Consider the following 12,051-nt stretch of genomic DNA (forward strand, 5'->3'; position numbering starts at 1 on the left):
CAGACCTAATGCCAAGTAAAAGAAACTGTATGCTAAAACGTCCATACCACGTGATTCTACTTAGAGAAAGTCCAAGAACTGGTAAATCTAATCTGTGGTGAGAGGAATAAAAGCAACGGTTGTCTACGTTAGGGTGTGTGGACCAACTGGAAGGGGGATGGGAGAATCTATCTGGGTTGACACAATGTTCCATCTCTTGTTTGGGTGGTAGTTTCCCAGGTGTATACATTTATGGAAACTCAGATAACACACTCGTGTTCTGTGCATTTCATGGCATGTAAATAATACCTAAACGATGACAGTGATAAGGATTGATATCTCTATCTTACTGTTGGAAGAATCCAGATAGAAATTACATAAAGAAGAGTCCTTGTTGACTGATCTTCTTGCCATGATTGGGATGATGGAAGGGAAGTAGGTACACTTGGCCAACCCAGTGGTTTCTGTGCGGGGCACCCCTGGCACAGATCCCTGCAAGTGGCAATCCACCTCACTCAGAATAGAACCAAGTCCTTACATTGCCCCCCAGAGAGAATGAATAAATACATTTTGTTATAGTCACACACTGGAACACTCTTCAGCCATGAGAATAAACTACAAGTACACACTGAACATGTTCGAATCTCACAAACATAATTCTGAGCAAAACAATCTAGATAGAAAAGAGAACATAGTGTATGATTCTACTTATATTAAGTGTAGAATAGGCAAAATAAGCTATGGAGTTAGAAGTAAGAATAGAGGTTCCCCTGGTGGGTGACGATAATGGCATAGACACAGGGGAGACTTCTGGGGTATTGGTCATGTTCTGTTTACTGATCTGGGTGCTGGTAACACTGGTTGATTTGTACACTTAAAAATAATGGCATAACCCCTGAAACGGTTAAGGCTCACACTAGAAGCAAGGATTCTGAGGTACACAACTGTGCTCTATGTCAATGGCACCCCCTGGAGTTGTGCAACTAACTCTGCAGCTCTGCCTGGGAGCTGGCTGCCCCTGACTCAGATCCAGCCCTTGCCCTTGACATGGAGAGGGAATCTGTTACTGTTGTCAATGCCATGGCGCCATCTCTGGGGCGTTGTCCCCATGCAGCAGAAGGACCTCTGCCCCTACTTACTCAGGGTCCTGCACGGAGCCTCCCACACAGTGGAATCTCTCGGGCACGGTTTTCCAGTCTTTGGCCATTTTCACCATGGCGCCTGCGTCAAGGACCCCGTAGCCAAAGAGGTGATTGAACTCCAGGCCGACCCCGTTCCGCCGCCACTGATGCACCTCGTCGTGAAGCTGGTTCCGTTTGGAGGTGAGCACAGTCAGATGCTGCATGTCTCGCCAGGTCAGCCCCAGGCTGGATACAGGAAGCAGAGAGCGTGGCAGCAAGGGCAAGAGGCAGGGTGAGAGAGGGAGAGAGACACACAATGACTAAGATAAATAACACCCAGGACACGGACCCCTCGTAAGGTTTTGGAACACCTGTGAACCCTCAATTCAAGGGAGGGGGGCCATGCACTATTCAGAACCACTATATATGTCAATTAAAAAATCTTCTTGCTTTTTTTTTACTTAAATAAGTTTATTTCAAAAGAGCATTCTAACGTACACACTAGAATGGCTAAAATGAAAAAGCCTGAGAATACCAAGTGTTGATGAAGATGCAGAGCAACTAGAACTCGTGTACTTTGCTGATGAGTATGTAAGTGATTTGCAACCACTTTGGAAAATTGTTTGGCTGTATCTTCTAAGGTTGTCCATATGCCTAAGCTATAGCCCAGAAATTCCATTCCTAGGTACGCACCTGACAAAATGTGTATCTATTCCCCAGCCGTGTGCTAGGATGCTCATAGCCCCAAAGTACAAAGCCCCTAAATTCTCAGCCATGGTAGAATGAATAAACAAAGTGAGGTGTAACTTATCGAATATGGGATACCATACACCAATGAGAATGAATGAACTATAGCTACTCTAAATAATATGGAAGAATCTCAGAAATACAGTGTTGACTTAAAGAAGCCAGACAGAAAAGATAATATACTGTATGATTCCATTTGTTTGAAGTATAAAAATAAGAACTACTAATCCATGCTGTTAGGAGTCCTATTAGTGGTTAGTCTCTAGGGGTGGTGACTGGAGGGGACACAAGGGAGTTTTGGGGTGCTAGTTGTGCTCTGTTTGTTGATCTGGGTGCTGGCTACATGAGTGTGTTCCATTTTTGAAAATGAGGCCACCAGTTCTTCAAGAGTAGAGAAAATATCAAGGATTTGAGTAGAGAAAATAGTCAAGGATTCCAATGATCCTGAAATTCAGACCTTCTTCTTTTAAGGAGAAAGTTCCAAGGGAGGTCAATGCTTATTTGAGGAGATTCAGAACAAATTTTGGACATATGGTCCCCCAGGACTGGAGAGAATTCTGTGAAAGTTCCTGAAGTTGATTATGGCTAAAAGCTCAGTGTTTTGCTGAAATGGGATTCTGAATTTGTTAATCTCAGAGGTGTTGACAAATGAGGATCTAAATGACCTGAGGGCTGGCTAGCAGGTTAATGACAGGGCTAGCAGGTATTTCATTTCTCATCTTCGTTGCAAAAATGTTCTATACTTCCCAATGCCTGGAGAAGGACACCCTCAGATGTTTCTCCAGATTTAGTCTCATGGGTGGGGGGAGAAAGAGAGAGAGAAGATGTGTCAGAATGAGGAACTTCTCACTTCTGAGATAAATCAGAGCATAGCACATACCCCAATGTAATTGAGTTTGTGAACACTGTTTGACTAGCCATTTGCATATGTCTAAAAAGTAAAACTGGGTCTTTCTTAATTCTCCCTTCTGAGCAATTTCAGAATTGACAGAATACACTATTCTGCAAAATAGGTATTTCATCAACCTGCTTTAAGCTTTAACCCAACCTAGTAGCTCGAGAATCACAGGTACTAGTTATTATCAAATCATAAAAATATAAATACATGTACAAGTATCTGCAAGATAAATATAAATATAAATACATGTACAAGTATCTGCTAGATAAAGGTCACTGTGTTGGAGGTTGTAGGACAGGTAATGTGACATATTCTTCCCTGTTCTCAAATGTTTTGTGTAATAGGTGGGAAAATTAGACACAGCCATGTGGAAAGGGACTGCAAAATGAAGTGATTGCATGGATGTCTACTGAGTGTCTACCACATTTAGGCACTGTGCTGATTTTGGGCATGTCGCAGGGAGGTCCCTTCCCTTACAGAGCCTAGGGGGACAGATGGATAACTCAATATTGAAAAAGTAAGGGCTGTCATTTTAGGGGGAGCTCAGGATGCCGAGGGAGCCTTCAGTGGAGCTCCTGCATTATCCCAGTCAGGGGTTCTCACTGTGGTCCTCAAGCCCCTGTGTCAGAACCACTTGAGCACTAGTGACCTGTGTAGATTCCCAGCCCTCCTAAATCAGCATCTTGGAGATTGTGGGCCTGAGCATGTGCATTTAAGATAACTCTCCAAATGATTTTCTCTGCACACTGATGTTTGAGAACCTTGGTCTGTGACAGTGGTTCTCAACCTTCCCTGAACATTTGAATCATCTGGGGATGGTTTAAAAAAGTGATGTCAGGGCTCACAGGTTTGGATTTCCTGGACTCATCCAAGCATCTGGTATTTTCATTATGCAGTCAAGCTTGAGCAAACAGGGTGTGGGGAGCTTCCTTACTTCCTGAAGAGCGTTGGGGGAGCTCGAGCAAAACGCAGCTTTCCAGGCTCCTGATTCTGTGGGGCTGAGATGGACTTGGGTATTTGTGTTTTTAACAAGCACTCCAGGGAGTCTAACTATCAGGAAATTTGAGCCACTCTGGTCCAGGGATCAGCAAGGATCTCTTAGGAAGTGGCTAACTACAAACCCGACTTCTAACAGGAGTAGATTAGTCTCTCTCCTGTTTGTGAGGATTTCCCCTCACCATTCTCTTTCAGAGCATGATACTTTTATTTACAGCATCAAGTTCCCCTGAACCCAATTAACATTTTCCTCCCAATTATCAAGGCAGCAAAGGGAATTTAAGGAGAACACATGCATCTTTAAAGAAATTGAAAACTGAAATGTTTTAAAGACATTACAGTTTTAAGGTTGGAGGAATGACTTCTACTAACATCTGGTAAATTCTAGAAGCCAACAGGAGACTTTTAATCTCTTTACTCATTGGATCTGATCTTTTCTTCTGAGCAATGTAAGGTAAGCAAGTTGTTTCACTTCTCTGGGCCTTGTTTTCTTCATCCGTAAGAGATGATTGCAGTAGCAGAAGATCCATTTGTTTTCTTTCATCTGTAATATTTTAAGTTTATCCTCTAAATTCTGGATTATTTCCAGTTTGAGAAAATAATGCATTTATGAGTCAAACTGGCATTTTTCTCTTCTGCCTTTTTGCTTGCTCACCTGCTATGAACGGTGAGAGGAAATCCAGTAATTTCCATACTACCCCGTGGTGTCACTGCTGTGTGGAAATCTATCTCAAAGAAATCAAAACCTGATTTCGAGCATTGTATTTGAGGAAGAGCTAATTCATTCATTCGCTGTGGCCCACTGCCATGGACAGAATGAGTAGTGAGCCCGTCAGCCAAGCAGGTGGCTGCGCCTCTTCTGTGTTTAATAGTGAGGCTGAGGAAAGAGCCCCACGTCGGAACCCAGGCACCCCTAGGTTTAAATCCAACCGTGGGAACTGGACAAGTTACTTTAACAATCTGAGCTCCAGCCTTCACATCTTTGAAATGTATCCAAGGCCTTATAGGTTTGTTGCAGGGTACAAAAACAGATCAGGTAAGTAAATAGCTAGCACAGTGCTGGGTGCTCAATAAAGAGTTTATTGTTAATAATAATAAAATCTATCTCACTTACTGGAAATTGAAATAAGTTAGAAGAGAATAGACAAGTCACAATATTTCAAAGAATGTAAATGAATGACTTTCAGTTTTAAGGGGTATTCAACCTTAAAAATCACCACACATCCAGTTAAAAAAATAAGCTTTCCTAAAGAAATACTATTTTGGAAGCAGAGCTATCATATCCCACAAAGCCATTTGAACCTTATTGATGATCTAATTTTCTTTCTTTTGGCTTAAAGCAACATGCATTTATTCTCTTAACAGTTCTGGAAGTCAGAAATCTGCAATGAGTCTTACTAGGCTTCAAATCAACATGTCCACAGAGGGGTGCTCCTTTCTGAAGGCTCTATGGGAGAAACTGCTTCCTTACCTTCCTTCAGCTTCTAGAGGTTGCCCATTTTGCTTAGTTTGTGGCCCCTTCCTCTGTCTTCAAAGCCAGCAGGGTGGCCTTTTCCAATAGGTCTCTGACTCTGATCTTCACTCTCTTGCTTTCCACTTTTGCTTGTAGGAACCTTATGAATACATTTGGCCAACTAGGTAATTCAGGATAGGAAAATCTCCCCATTTCAAGACTAACTGATTATAACTTTATTTCATGTGTGTGTGTGTGTGTGTGTGTATGTAAGAGGGCTGTCTGGAAAGTATCCAGCCATGTAACTGTTCTTGTTATATTAACAATGGCTGGATACTTTCTAGATGGCCCTCGTATATCTCATGTAGTAATACAATGTATCATAGGTTTGGGGGATTGGGATGTGGACATGTTTAGGGGGTCATTGTTCTGTCTACCATACCATGCTTCTTTGATGTACTAGGTTTTATTAGATACTTGTAGCTCATCGGGACTTCCTTCAAATGGAAAAGCCACTAAGACTCAGAGGAGGCCTGTCATGGAATCTCAGTAGGTTGATTCTGCAGACATGGTGGAGCTGTGCCCATTGATGGGGCAGGATTGATAGTTTTCCTGCAAGGTGAGCTGAATGTGGGATGGTGAGAAGAGCAGGAGCTCTTCTCTTGGATATTTGATCCAAGGCTATTGGCTATTCCATCCCTTGTATAGAGCTAGAACAGCAGGGAATATTTCTTTATCTCATTTATTTTCCACCAGATAGAGAGTTGGATAAGATGACCATGAAGATCTCTCCTAATCTTGAGAGTTTACGATCTTCCTGTTTGGTGAGATGGCCAAGATAAAAATGTATGGCTAGGAGATATAGAAATAGAGGGAACCACATTAGATGGCACAAGTTCTAACCTCTTGAAAGAGATTATTAAACTTTATTTAATGGACATATTATTTCTGCTCCACACTTGAAAATTTACAGGAAAAGAAATTCCAGAATGTTCCTCAGTGAGACATTCTTTTGTTGTCTTCAACCTCTAAATGATATCCATAAGCCAAAAAAGCTATTCCCTGTCAGGAAATGCAAGCAAAATCCCATTATATTGATTTTCATTGGACAATGACCATATGTCCTGAATTTATGGAATAGTTCTCATTTCATATAAATTTATTCTTTTCAATAGAGAATTAATTAAGTTTATAAGTATAATTTAGTTTTATATTTTGGTAAAACATTTCATACAAATAATTTTACAAATCAGAAGATCTTCTGTTTAATCCATCTTAATTTTTTAGTTTGGGCAAATGTAGTTGAATATTTTCCTGGTAGTGGAATTTTTTTTGTTTTTTTTGCCTGAATAATTACACTGCTACAGAACATCCCTAGTCTGTAGAGCTAAAGACAAACAAAACTTGCTATCTGTGTAAGCAATAAATTGGTCCCTGGCAATACATTTACTATGAAAAACGGTAACAGAAAGAAACAGTAATAAGGACATCCAATGTATATTAAATGCCTAACATAGGCCCTGTGGCAAGTCTTTACATATATAGCTTTGTTTAGGTCTTAAAAATGAAAACTCTGAGAAGAAAGTATCTTCTCCTTGCCTATATTTTAGATGGGGAGGCTGATTAGGCACTTGGAGCAATGTTACCCTAACGATGTACAAAGTTAGAAGGGAGGAGACCAGATGAGGAAAAGGAGACCAGACTGGATGAGGAAGAGGAGATCAGACCAGATGAGACCAGACAGGGAAGAGGAGACCAGACCAGAAGAGAAGACCAAACTGGACAAGGAAGAGAAGACCAGACCAGACAAGGAAGAGGAAACGACACTGGACAAGGAAGAGGAGATCAGACTGGACGAGACCGAATGAGGAAGAGGAGACCAGACCAGATAAGACTAGACTGGAAAGAGGAGACCAGACCAGATGAGGAAGAGGAGACCAGACGAGATAAGACTAGACTGGGAAGGGGAGACCAGACCAGATGAGGAAGAGGAGACCAGACTGAAAGAGGAGACAAGACTGGGTGAGGAAGAGATGAGCCCAGACAAGGAAGAGGAGATCAGACCTGACGAGGAAGAGGAGATGAGACTGGACAAGGAAGAGGAGACCAGACTGGAAGAGGAGACAAGACTGGATGAGGAAGAGGAGATGAGCCCGGGTAAGGAAAAAGAGACCAGACCAGACAAGGAAAAGAAGATGAGACTGGACTAGAAAGAGGAGACCAGACTGGAAGAGCATGATCTAACTTTCTGTATTTTGCAGATAAGACAACAGATATCCAGAGAAGATAAGTGATTGCCCACTTAGATGCTTGAAGACATTAGCAGTTGTCTTTTCCTCTGAATCTATACTTTCTCCTTTCTTATTAAGAAAACCTCAATTTTATTCAGAACAGCAATGTGCTATTCGATAAAGCTACATTTTCCAGACTCCCTTGCAGTGTGGGTAGTCATGTGAGAATTCTGGCTAATGGGAAATAAGAGAAGCCACTAGGTGGGCTTTTTGGAAAGCCCTTGAAAAATGGCTGACTCACCTGGTGGACTTCTTTTTTGCCCTTTGCTCTTCCCCCTTTCCTGCCTGAAATGTAAACATGATGGCTGGAGTTCCAGCACATCTGGAGAAAGTGAAAGTGGCAGGGCAGAAAGCTGGAAAGAGCTGATATCCCAGATTCACAGTGGCACCCCCAAGCCAGCCCTGGGTTCCTTATCTCTTTATTGTCTTTCACATGACAGAAAAAAATGAACTCTTGTCTCAGTTTAGCTATTGTTATTTAGATTTCCTGTTTCATGCAGACAAATTCAATCTTGACCTAATACCAACATCTACTCAGAGGCAGAGTCCAGCTACCTACCCTTTACACAATATTCCAAGTCACAAGTTCACAGAGCCCTTGCCTTATTGGTTGTCTGTGCACCCCAGTTCACAGACCAGTGACAGGTGGGCTGCATAAGTATTCCCTGGGAATGCGGACTGCAAAGGCAGGTTCCTGGGCCACTCATCCCTAGGGATTTGCATACAGTGAGTCTTGGAAGGGTTTGGGAATCTATCTTTTTGGAAACGTTCCCCAATGTGCTTACCTTAACTAGTTATGAGGGAAATTCAAATTAAAACTATTGTGATTCCACTGCATACACATAAGAGCAGCTAAAATGTTGAAGACTAATGCTACCATATTTTGGCAAGGATGTGGAGCAACTGTAACTCTCATATACTGCTCAAGGTAGGGTCCATAGGTACACCCACTTTGGAGAGCTATTTGGCAGCATCTCCTAGAGCTGCATGCATGAGTACCCATGACTCAACACTTCGACTTCCTAGTATACACCCAACAAAAATGCATCCATAGGTTCACCAAAAGACATGTCCAAGGATCTTCATAGCAACATCACTCATAATAGCCCCAAAGTGGAAACGATCCAAACATCCATTTGTACAATGAAATGATAGTCCCTAATGGGAATGAACACCCTATAAGTACACACCACGATATGGAGGAAGCTCTCAGACAGAATACTGAGAAACAGAGCCCACACGGGTACTGAGGTAATGGTCTGTTTCTTGATTTGGGTGCTGGTTGGTTGCATGAGTCTGTTCATTTTGTCAAAATGTCACGGAGCTATACCTAATGATTTTCTTTGTGTATATTATACTTCAACAAAGAGTTTACATTAAGAATCCATCCCCTGGAAGGTTGTGGGAACACTGTTCTAGTCCAACATGTGGACCACTTTTCTCTGGATGATTCTCTTGAGCCACAAATTTGTCTCTTTATGACATCTACTCCTCAGGCCCGGCTCAGCCCTCTAGAACCACACAGAAAGGTCCATGTCCTATGAGAGAAACATTTGAAGGTGGCAGTTACCCCCTTCCAAAGAAATTCTTTAAAATTTCTCTAATACTGGTTATACTGGGAGTTGTGACCAGTATTTCCTGTGACTCAGTTGGGCATTTTCAAGCATTTGTTAGAAAATAACCTTATGAGATTAAACTACAAAGTGATGACTGGTCAGAAGAGAGAAATGGTTTCTCTTTTCCTCCCCTGAAGTCATAGGGTGAGGGGGAGAGGCAGTTATTCTTTCTCTTTGAAGATCCTAATGCTCATACATTTAGATAGGATAATATGTTTATTGTATTCAAGCTGCTTTGGAAAAATTTTCTTTTTTGACCACTGGGTAGGAAACAGCCCTTGACTGCTGTCACACTTGTCATTTAAGATGCCCTGCTTCCTTGTCTGAAGAGAGAGATGAGCTGTAGGGACTACTTGGGGCGAGCCTCTCCCTTCTCCTCCCTTTGGGCTCTGTCTTGGGGCTATTTCATCCTGACCAGTGGTTTTCACTTTTGGCTACTGGTACAGCTTTGCCTATAGGGGCAGAAAGCCAGAGGTGCCTTGGAGTTTACTTCCCCAGGGTGGTTCTTTGCTAGTGACTGAGTACTAGAAGAATGTGACAGGCCAGCTCCCTTGGCTAGAGGTGGAACAAACTCTGTGGCATAATTTACACTCCAGAGCTCCTACAGGATTAGGCTGAGGCCAGAACTTCTCTTGAAATTTGCCCTTGTTTAGATTCTTCCCCATCCCTCACTTCCTCTCCCTGCTTCCGTAAACTGGTCTTTCCTGGGAGTCTTTCGTTAATAAATCACTTGCACCAAAAATCTCATCTTTAGGGTCTGCTCCCAACCTCAGGCAGTTGGTGTTTTGAAGAATTTTAGGACTAGCTTCCATGATGGGCTTTAACCACCTACTGCCAGGTCTTATTATTTTTCTCTCTTTATGGCAACAGCATTAAATTCATGACCTTTACTCCACAACAGTGTGCCTAAGTGGTGCACATTTATTTTGTGTGTAGGATATCTGCATGTATGCGCTAAAAGAATGGCGAATGATAGAGGCAGAACTGTGAATCTCCTTAGAAACCCAACAGCCTGTCTCCACCACTTTGATTCATTTAAGTTGTCCCTTTGTATACGTATAGGCCTGGACAAGTGACTTTTTGCTTGTCAAAATCCCAGGAGACTGTGAGTTAAGTACTGCTTTTTGGGTTGAAATGGAGACCAGAAACCCATCTTGTTTTTGGAGCACTGCTACTCCCAGTCCCTGGGAGGCTCAGTGGTAGGCAGCAGGCTTCTCTGTCTGTCTGTTCCCATCTGTAGTGAGCAAAGCCAGCTCAGACTCCAGGGCCCACTCAGGCCCTGAGAGGAGAACCTAATAATGTGCATTAGAAAATGCACTAATTTTGTGAATTGATTTTGGCTTCTATGTTAAATAGGGCAGAGGTCTCTACGCTTAATAGTTAAACTTTGACCAGTGTCTGTCTCTTGGTGTCCTAAATTTTCCATCTGACTTTTATTAGAAAAATCAAAGTTTAGATTGGTCCAAAGGGAGGAGTCAGTCTCAATTTGGGGTCTTATCTGTAAAAGGAGGATAATTATGCCTTTTTGCCATGAAGGCAGAGGGTTAGACTAGACAATCTTTCAAAGTCCCTTCCTATTCTAGGAACCAACTCCTGCCTCCCTTACAAGTCAGAAAACGCACTGCATTTGTGGAAAGAGACAAGCTGGGCTGCATAGAGATTGAATGCTGCAAGCTCCGGTTGCCTAGCAACTGCTAATAGGGATGGGAAACTCGACTCCCCTTCCCCAGGGGCCTGAATCCAACTTCTCAAAAGTTGCAGGGTGCTGGTGCTGCATTCTCTGACAACTCCCTACCAGCTGACATTTACACTCACACCATGTGCACAGGGTCTGAAGCCCACATATCCTTTCCTTGAACATAATGCCAGCCTCTGGCATCACTAAGAGAAGGTACAGTAGCAGGTGGGCAGGTACCCTCACTAAGGCACAAATGCAAAGTGTATCCAGCAGTAACAATATGAGGCCTCTCTGTAGGATGGCGAGAACATAGAGAATGGTCTCCTCTTACCTGTAGCTTGGAAGGTTTCCCAGTAAAGCCCCTATCTTGGTCTATACTGTGTGACTTTGCCCACCTTGTTTCAGTGTTAAAAAGTGAATTCGCCTCAGGAATGAACAAATCTTGAGTAGGAACACCCTGTTTCCACATATTCTGAGTTACCTTGCTAGATATCCAGATTGGCAATTAGACTTCCTTCATTTAGCTGATTGCATTACTGGAATAAAATAGCCAAGGGATACACGGAAAATAAAGGGGTGGATTCTATGAATAAAGAAATATCTATGTGTCCCTATTCGGTATCTGAGTAAGTTGTTGATATGTGCTGTTGGGTGTTGGAGTCTTGTGCTTTTCCCAGGGACATGGTTTTATGGTGTGTGTGTATCATTAGAGCCCAGGGGCCGTTTAGAAATGCCCAGAAGAGTTCACTGGCCCTGACTATCCATAGGCTATCACATCTATGGACACCTGGCATGTGGGTAGAGAGACACATGTTAGTCTACACTGTAGAGCCAGCCCTGGGCCCAGAGCTATGAACATACTTAGCCTCCAAAGCCAGTGCAAACACGCCAGCTGCCTCAGGAGCAGCCGCGGATGTCCCAGAATGCCTCAGAGTGCAGTTGCCGTACAAATCTGTGGTTGCCTGGAAGGGAAGATATTGAGTAATGAGTGAATAAGTCACACTATTTTGAACCTCCAAACAATGTGGAGCAGGGGATTATATATTTCTTTTATTTAAACTATGCCTTATTCTGAAGAAGACTAAAATGAGGTCAAGGACAAACTTAGCATCCATATACCTGTTTCTTTTGCCATAAATTTCATCTGAGCTTCCTAGTAGCCCATGTAAAAAGGACATGTAATCAGTTATAATTGCAATGGCCACTAGATAAGGCAATTGTTCAAAGAAGCATATCTGTGGTTATTCCAGAGACTAGCGAGACCTTTATTTC

General features: G+C 42.5%; 1 protein-coding gene across 1 annotated transcript in view; it reads right to left on the reverse strand.

Moving 5' to 3' along the window:
- Positions 1–12,051, reverse strand: part of PCSK2 (proprotein convertase subtilisin/kexin type 2) — a 229,894-nt gene that overhangs the window by 10,846 nt on the left and 206,997 nt on the right. Inside the window, exons 10-11 of the mRNA XM_012759525.3 lie at positions 11,641–11,741; positions 1,119–1,346 (exon numbers count right to left, since the gene is read on the reverse strand). Of these exons, the coding sequence (XP_012614979.1) occupies positions 1,119–1,346; positions 11,641–11,741 (329 nt within the window). The remainder of the gene's footprint in view (positions 1–1,118; positions 1,347–11,640; positions 11,742–12,051) is intronic.

The sequence above is a fragment of the Microcebus murinus genome, chromosome 16 (genome assembly GCF_040939455.1).
Source record: "Microcebus murinus isolate Inina chromosome 16, M.murinus_Inina_mat1.0, whole genome shotgun sequence".
Taxonomy (NCBI): Eukaryota; Metazoa; Chordata; class Mammalia; order Primates; family Cheirogaleidae; genus Microcebus; species Microcebus murinus.